Source organism: Lycium ferocissimum, chromosome 11, assembly GCF_029784015.1.
Source record: "Lycium ferocissimum isolate CSIRO_LF1 chromosome 11, AGI_CSIRO_Lferr_CH_V1, whole genome shotgun sequence".
Taxonomy (NCBI): domain Eukaryota; kingdom Viridiplantae; phylum Streptophyta; class Magnoliopsida; order Solanales; family Solanaceae; genus Lycium; species Lycium ferocissimum.
In genome coordinates this window covers 3195459-3204922 of record NC_081352.1, presented here as the reverse complement: position 1 = coordinate 3204922, position 9464 = coordinate 3195459, and the positions used below count along the sequence as shown (strand labels likewise).

Here is a 9464-nt window from a genome sequence, read left to right as displayed (position 1 = left end):
TTAATGTCAGTCCATTTACTTGGTGGAATGGAAGGGCTGGTCAAGATTGCATATTCAAGAGAATGGACAGTATCCTGGTCAATCAGCAATACCAGAATTGGTTCAGTAACTTGAGTATGGATCATTTAGCAAGAACAGGATCAGATCATGCTCCTCTTCTTCTCTCAACAGGAGAACAAATTTAGTAGTTTCAAAAGCATTTTAGATTCTTAAAGTTTTGCCTGGAGCATGAGAAATTTAGAGAAGTGGTGGAACAACATTGGAGAACTGATTTTGCGCGTGATCCTTTCCTTTTAAGTTTAAGATGAAAAGCTTGAAAGCTGCTTTATCAAAATGGAGCAAAGATACTTTTGGAGATCTTTTTAAATAGTTAACAATAAGGGAGGATATTGTTAGGATTAAAGAACAATTGTTTGAAGAAGATCCAATAGAAGAAAATAGAGGGGTTTTGCAGTTGGCACAGGCTGAATACAAAAGATATCTACATTTTGAGGAAGAATTTTGGAGACAAAAAGCAGGAATCCAATGGTATTCTGAAGGAGACAGAAACACAAGATATTTCCATAGTCTTGTGAAGGGTAGAAGAAAGAGGTTGTTGCTTACAAGGATTCAAAATACAGATGGAGATTGGATTGACAACATAGATGATATTGCTAATGAAGTTGTTTCCTTTTATCAGAACCAGTTCTCTCAAGAAGGGGAGTCACTAGAATCCAACTTGTTGGATATCATACCTGAGAGAGTAAATGAGAACAAAACCATCTTCTATGTGCAATGCCTACTATTGAGGAATTTAAAAATCTTTGTGTTTCAACTGTCTGGGATAGTGCTTGTGGGCCTAATGGTTTTTCTGGTGTTTTTTATCAAAGATTTTGGAATATAGTGGGAGCTGATGTGTATAATGTGATCAAAAGTTTTTATGAGGGTCAGACATTGCCAAAATCTGTAACTTATACAAACCTAGTTCTGCTACCAAAGAAAGCTGTTATCAACTCTTTTTTGATCTAAGACCAATCAGTCTCAGCAACTCTATTAATAAAGTTATATCTAGGTTGATGCATGATAAGTTGGAAGTAATTTTGCCTTCTTTAATTTCTACAAATCAATTTGGATTTGTGAAGGGTAGAAATATCATTGAAAATGTTCTGCTGACTCAAGAATTAGTTGCTGATATAAGAAAGAGAGGGAAACCAGCTAATGTGATCATTAAGATGGACATGGCAAAGGCTTATGATAGGGTGTCTTAGAGTTTTCTTATGCAAGTGTTGAGAAAGATGGGATTTGCAGAAATGTATGTGGATATGGTTTGGAGATTGATTGCCAATAATTGGTATTCTATACTAATTAATGGATAGTCCTCTGGATTTTTTCATTCCACAAGAGGGGTAAAGCAGAGAGATCCTCTATCTCCTACTCTTCTTATTCTGGCTGCAGAGGTTCTATCAAAGGCTCTTAATTCTCTATTTGAGCATGATAACTTCATAGGATATGGATTACCAAAGTGGAGTGCAAATTTGAATCATCTATCATATGCAGATGATACAATTATATTTAACTTCGGTGATAAAGTTTCTTTCTAGAAGATCATGTTCATTCTGCATGAGTATGAAAGAGTATCTAGACAGAAGATTAATGCTGACAAGAGCTGTTACTACATACACAAGAAAGTGGCTGATGGGTTGAGTCAAGAGGTGCAACAAATTACAGGCTTCACTAAAGGAGACTCCCCATTCACATATTTGGGATGTCCCATTTTTCATGCAAGAAGACAGAAGATTTTCTATAAAGATATACTAAAGAAAGTTAGAGACAAACTACAGGCTTGGAAAGGCAAATTACTTTCTTTTGGTGGGAAGGCTGTGCTGATTTCCTGCGTTTTACAAAGTATACCAGTTTATTTGTTATCTGCTATGGTACCACCAAAATGTGTCATCAAAGAGCCTCACAAGCTGTTCAATAGATTTTTCTGGCAAACAAAACATGAAGGTACAAGTAAACACTGGTCTGCATGGGAAAATTTATGCTATCCAAAGAATGAAAGAGGATTAGGATTTAGATCTCTTTATGACATCTCAAAAGCATTGTTTGCCAAGATTTGGTGGAGATTTAGGACCAGCGGTACTTTATGGTCCAAATTCATGTGGAACAAATACTGCAAGAGATTTAGACCAACTGTGGTGCAATAGAAAGAAGGATCTCAGACTTGGAAGTTGATGTTACAAGCAAGGAATGATATGGAGCATAGTATTTGGTGGGAACCTAGGAATGGATCTTCATCAACATGGTTTGAAAATTAGTCTAAACTTGGAGCTTTCCATGAGTTGTTACCACACCAGGAGCAGAATAATGAGATAGGAGATGATCTAGAAGATTTGATGGACAGTAGTCATTGGAATTATGCCAAAATGCAAGATGTACTCTCAGCAGATATAGTAGAGCATGTGAGAAGTGAATTGGGCCATTTTTAGATATCTAATGAAATAGATAATCAATGGTGGATACACACAAGTTCTGGGAAATTTACAGTTAAGAGTGCATGGGAGAGGTTGAGACAAAGAAAACAAAGATCACAGGTTTATAAGAACTTCTGGTTAAAAGGTTTACCATACAAAATATCTATGTTCTTATGGAGAGTATGGTTTTGGAAGCTACCTATAAATGAAGTTCTGCAGAAAATGAGAATCAATATAGTCTCAAGATGTTGGAGCTGTCATGTACAAAAAGAAATAATGGATCATGTGTTCATCACAAGGCCATTTGCTAGAAGAATATGGAGCTATTTCCCAACAGCTGCAGGGATAATGGGCCCTTTCATACAGATCAAACAGACAGTTTTGTTATGGTGGAGCTTTAACCCTCTGGCAAGATTGAAAGCATTATATCAGGCCATTCCTGCCTTGGTTATGTGGCAATTGTGGAAAGATAGGAACACAAGAAGACATGGAGGCTCAGTTTCTTATGTTAAGGTGATTCATGAGATCAATAGAAATATTTACATGTTGGCTCAGTACAGGTATCCTTGGCTGCAGAATATGCCAAAACTGTGGCCTCTGATGGTTGAGCTTTTGGAGAATTATAGGAATCCTCTAACTTATACATAGGTGAAGTGGAAGTTTCCTAGAAATGGACACTTTAAATGCAACACTGATCGTGTATCAAGAGGAAATCTAGGTCCCAGTTCTGCAGCATTTTGTGTAAGAAATAGTTCAGGAGATTTCTTATATGCCATGGAAAGGGTGTTACCAGATACAACAAATCTTGTTGCTGAGGCTGTGGCCATCGAGGAAGGCATTAAGTATTGTATTTCACATGATTTGTTTCCATTAATTATAGAAACAGATTCATTAACAACGCAGAAGATTTTGGATGGTATATGGGATGCGCCTTGGAGTATATCTTTGACAGTTAGGAACATTCAAAGGTGGAGGAAGGACAGGGATGTCATAGTGAAGCATGTATTAAGAGAAGGGAGCTGTGCGGAAGATTTTTTCACTAACTTAGTTTTTGATTTTGCGGGTACAATTCAATATGATCATTTTTAGGATATACCATCTCATGGAAGGAGGCTGATCAACATAGACAAGAGCCAAATGCCAAATTTCAGGATTAGATCAGCTAACAAACAGGATATCAATATCCATAACAACAACAACAGAACTGGATAATGTTACATCATGGGAGGGTAAATAGCTGGAAATAACACTTGTTTAATGTGTGGTATTAACTCTGGTTCATTCTGCTTAAAACAGAGGTATTTCTAGCTATGGATGTCAATAATAATCATTCAGTTACTACAGGAAGTTAGAAGAAGATCTCGTCAGCAGTTTCTGGTCATCACAGCACAATTAGTCTAGTCAGGACTAAGCATTGATATATGATACAACTAAACTCCTCTACAACCAGGATTTCCTGAAGTCATCTTCATGAGATTTGATCCATTCCACCTGTGAGACTTGAAGGTGTGATAGATGGATACAAATCAAGGACCTTGGATTTATAGTTGATGCAGGTTGTAGTAGTATTAGTGCTTCGGTCTTAGCTTTTCCACATCTGTTATTCTTAGATAGTTTTGCTATCTGCTTTTCTATTTTCTGTAAATACTTTGCTTTTCTGTTTTCTGTACATATTTTCTATGGAATAAATTGTCACTTCTTTGGGTGGTTTTGATAAAAAAAAAAAAAAAAACATATCTTTAGTTAACAACTATTCCTCCGTCCCAATTTAAGTGTCGTAGTTTGACTAGGCACAACGTTTAAGGAATAAAAGGAGACTTTTGAATCTTGTGGTCCTAAATTAAAGATGTGTGTAATGTACTAAAATATTGGTTGAATCTTGTGGTTTTAAACTTGTCATATAGGATGTTTGAATTGTCAACTAACTAAATATAGAAATAAGCACTCTTTTTGGGACAGACAAAAGAAAAGTAAGACACTTAAATTGGAACGGAGGGAGTTCAGGAATTAAAAGTCTTCTTTACTTTCTTAAACATTGTGTCAAGTCAAAACCAAACAAACAAATTGATACAGAGGGAGTAATATTCTTCAAATCTAGAGGTGATTTAGCTAAGTTGACAATAGAGATTGATCTATCTTGAAGGAAAAATACACAATCCACAAGAACACATAGTTCCTCCAAGATCCATCTATATTTGTTTCACTATTCGACGACATAATCACATACAAAGACGAACTATGCCGTATAAAGTCACAGTCTAAATCGTACCTGAGTTATAGAGAAGAATATTGCTCCATGAACAACGCAGGAATTTCCGCAGAAGTTCTTCACATAGAAGAAGAGAGTTTTTAGAGGGAGAGAGCAAAAGTAATTTTTCAAATCTATGTCAGAAAGTAGCGTGAGATTTTAGAATTAGAAGTTCCTAATTGTTACAACTTCTCTTTATATAATCTGGAGGATGCAACTATTCAGGGACTCTCCCAACAATTGTGTTTTTCTCTCTTTTCTTTTATTATAATTAAATAATAATATATAACTCATTATATATTTATTTATATGGATATGAATGTGGGTTGACCCACATGGGTGGCCCGAATCCAATTTCCAACATCTCCCACTCACACATGGTAGGTCAACTCTCATTCCTATTCTGTAACTTTCATACATAACGACTAGGTCGTGTGACCAGTGCATACTTTGAGAGTTTTGTTGCTATACACACATGTAAGGAATATATAGAATCTCAATTAATGGAGCTTGGAGTAGATTGCAATATGGAGCACCCAAGATCATGTATCACATATGTTATCACTTTTATGCGAGGCATAAAAGCTACTTCATAGTTGTGGACTCTATTAGATTTTGTATTTTTTAGAGTCGCCACCTAATTTATCAAGGGAAATTAGGAAAACCGAGTTAAAAAGGGTTTATTCAACCAAGAGAAAAAATCCTTTAAAACCAAAGTTCGAGGTAAGGGTTCTAGTGATCCCTTAGGGAAGATTTTAAGCACCCTCGTATTAAGGATCCGTAGAATACAGTTGACCTATGAGCTTCAATGTGTGATTATTGTAATTATTTGCAAAAATGGTTTTTCTTTCTTGTAAAAACTGTTATGGCATATTAAAGTGTTTTTGGCAAAAAAAGTCATTTTAATGATAAAAGAGATGGATTTACTTTGAAAATTTGTATAAGGGTTGAAGTCATTTCATTTTCGGACCAAAACACACTTAAGATTTCTCTTAAATAGAGTTCCACTATTTGGTCCAATGTCATGTCTTTAGTCCTTAGAAGTTTATTTAGAAAATGATTTGAGTGTATCTCTTTTGTGAATATGCCATGGGCTTGTACAAGTAGATAAAAAAAAGGTTTTGTAACACTTTATTCAATTTTTATCCACTTTTAGGTCAACCATACTCTACTTTAAAACCTTTTTCCCAAACTAAGGTTTAAGTGTATTTCCTTTTGTTTATTTGACTTAAGGTTTGGGCTTCACCCCAAAAAAGGTTTGAAAGAATCTTAAGTTTCTCATAATTTGAAAATTCATTTGTAACACTTGCCTTATTTTTTAAATCAGTTTTGACCCTTTAAAAGTCCAATTTTACCGAAGAGTCTTATTTATATCAATCTAGACAGTTCTGTTTTTTAATTCAAAGTCAACATCTTTATTGGTTGTTTTCTCAATATCGTATACGTATAAATTATTTCATATCCAGTTTCAAAATATCATCTAGTGTAAGGAAAATCGTTTGCCATATTTCATGCGTTACTTATCCTTTAGGTGATTCTAAGTTCGAAAATCATTTGAAAGCTTTTCTAGTTAACTCCACTCGGCATCTAAGTCCTATCCACTCGGGTTCCAATATTTATACAAGCATCCATATATATAAAATTACATATACAAATAAAAATGAGGGAGTTAGGCTGGTGGGCCTACCTAAGCCTACCAGTTGCCATTTTCACCCATGGTTGGGCCTTCAATGATTTGTCTGGACTCAATAGAAGAAGGATATTGGGCCTTTGGCCCAACAAAGGTTTATAAGGACTGGTCCAAATGATCCGATCAACGGCGATTCTATGCAGGGGTAGGGGGGGGGGGGGGAATACCAGTTAGAAGGTATCTAAACTTATAAACCAACCATAACAAATATATGTAGCATATCACTCAAAGCACAAACTTCATACAAAAAACGAATATATATCAGTCATATCCGCATATCCAACTAAAGTATACATTAATCATCATGAACCAGGCAGAGACCAAACACAACAGAGTAAGCCCAATATTTAAACATAGCAGATAGAGGCCCACATTGATATTCATATGCAAATAGGGTGAAACAAAAGCCCAAGTCAATTCCATTTAGGAGTAAAATAAAAAGGCAGGCCAAAATCGTTCAAGCTGGTATTCAACTTAAGTATTCTTCATGATATTCCACCAGTATACATGATATACAATCCAATATACACTGAGGTATATATGGGCTGTGTATATCCTGCATATCTCATGTATATCGTACAGTAGTAACATAGAACAAAGGAGGAGGGGAGAAGGTGAGAAGCTTCAGGGCTATTCCTTATCAGTATATCAGGTATATATACATATCCAATGATGCATTTAGTACTTAACTCATTCATTTAGCATTTGTCTCAAGCCTAATATTTGAGCTGCTAGTCTAGGAAAAGAGAAAACTGCCTATATGCTCTTATAAATTCATATTCATAGAGGAATTCAGTAAAATTCAACATTCAAACAGGAAGTAAAACACTAAGCAAGCATCTCAAAGCCTAAAGAGTATGGACACAAATCCTTCACACAAGCAGAGGTTCATACTCAAGCAAACCTATGGCATGGTAGTGGTGGAAGTTTCTATAAACCCCAGAGCTAAAGCAATTCAAAAAAAACCGAGAGTCACATGAGGGAGAAGAAAAAGAAACATTTCAAAGTCAAGAAAAACAATCACAGACCCTAGTATAAATAGAGATTCTTTCACAAGTAGATAACAGCATGGCAAATATCACTATGAGGTGAGGTCACATTAATTGATACTCAATAGTTTCCACAAAAACAAAGGCAGAAGTAGGGAAGGGATAATGTGCATAAGTAAATTTAGGGCATGACCTAATCGAATCAGGCAAATCTTCCTAGGGGATTCAAAGCAATTTTCATTTTAGTTCCAGTTTAAACACAGCTTTAAGCAACTGCTTGTATTATCAAGTCATGTATACCTTGATCACACATTTATCAAATCACACTGAAGCACAGATACAACAAGACTCAAGCTCTCTAAACATGCCCTAAGCAGTAAACAAACAAATATGGATAGGTTCATAGCTTAGGATGTTCCAAGGGGACCGGTCACTCTGATTTCTCCAAGTTCATGGCACAAACATTATTACCCAACCAAACACATAGAGGAAAGACAAGGCAGTATAGAAACACCCTTTTGATTCATACACAGAGCTAAGTGTTCAACTTTAGCATGCAACTTCATATAGTTTTCCCTTTTTTTACCCATTGAGATCTTAGAGGGTCCCATAATGTTGTAAGTGCATAAGAAGGAACTCCAACAGCCTGAGATAGGTATTACCAGGCTGAATATAACTCAAAGCCCTTCCTAAACCCTCTCTAGCCCTAGGTAAGTCACTTCCCATGTCTTTACAAATCTAAGTGACAGCCTCTTAAGCCTCTTTATATTTAGATGTTCACAAAAACCTTGTCCTTATTTACCCTTTATGAATCACCAGTTCAATTTATCATGATAGGAGCAAGCACCTAACCTTTTAAACTCCTAACTGTTTCAGATTCTCAATTCTTACTTAAACCAACCATCTTAACTTCTTAAGCAGATAAACACATTCATACATAAATGCAGATAATGGCCACTTGAAGATATGAACATGCTTTTATGATGTAGCTCAGTCAAACAAGATAGAATCAACACTCATTTAGATATTGACATCATAATCACCCCTTTCTATCAAAGATAACTTATAGGGCTCTAAGTCCCTCAATATGCAGGCTGATACTTGACATGATTAACTTAGACATATTGAACTCAAAACAACCCTTTAGATTATGCTGATCCCATAATTAGACTAGTATGTTAATCATAAAAACACAAGACAATGCATACTGGCTAGGATTTAGATCAGAACCATAGTCAAATAGCATCACAGATCCACAAAGATGCACATACAACAAATCATATACAGCCCAAGGCTCATACAGTTGTGGTTCAGGATGAAAGACTCATAATGAAGCTAATTATGTACTAAAGTAATCAGATAGATCAGGCCATAGACTTGGCATATGTATATTACGTTAAACTAGTCAAATTAGGCTAAATAGGAAATCATGCTAAACAGGCATGTAACAAACCTACTAATAAATAAACTAATCTACCAAGCATACTAATAACTGACTATACATATTAGCAACTAAACTAACACACAATTAAACCAAATAAACACATAAATTACTGAAAATAAATAAAAGGGATGGAATTTACCTTTTCTTTGCGCAACCTTGTCGAGAATGAAATTGGAAACTCCTTGCTCCTCAATGCCCCAACTCAGCCACAAAGAAAACACAAACTTTAGACTAACAATTCCAACTAGTTAAAGGTTTCAGCTCAAAGCTAAACCCTAGTTAAATTGGAATTGTTTGCTCTATTTCAAAATACATATGTAACAATTCAAAATTTTGAACTTGTAAAGGTGTGTGAAATAGTGGGATATGGTTTTATATATTTTTTTATTTTTTTATAATAGAACCCCAAATCTGAAAGCCTCAAACCCTAATTTTGATGTGGGACAATGGGATTTTTTTGGGGGGGGGGGGAATTTCTTGAATTTCCTTTCAAACCGATATCAGCCAATAGAAATTAAGAGGTCAAAATCGAATACCAACAAAAAACATTAAGGTTTTCCACTCTTTTGACCATAAAAATGCAGAAAAGCGAAGTAAAAGAGGGGTTATACCTCATTTGGTTGTAGCAAGGTGGAGAGAG

The 9464-nt window shown here is 35.5% G+C and overlaps 1 protein-coding gene across 1 annotated transcript; it reads left to right on the top strand.

The window, feature by feature from the left end:
* The first annotated feature begins 1586 nt into the window (after positions 1-1586).
* On the top strand, positions 1587-3542 carry LOC132037237 (uncharacterized). Its single transcript, XM_059427730.1, has 4 exons — positions 1587-2177; positions 2298-2414; positions 2469-2966; positions 3102-3542. The coding sequence occupies exons 1-4, from the start codon at positions 1587-1589 to the stop codon at positions 3540-3542; spliced, it is 1647 nt and encodes a 548-aa protein (XP_059283713.1).
* Positions 3543-9464: the final 5922 nt, after the last annotated feature.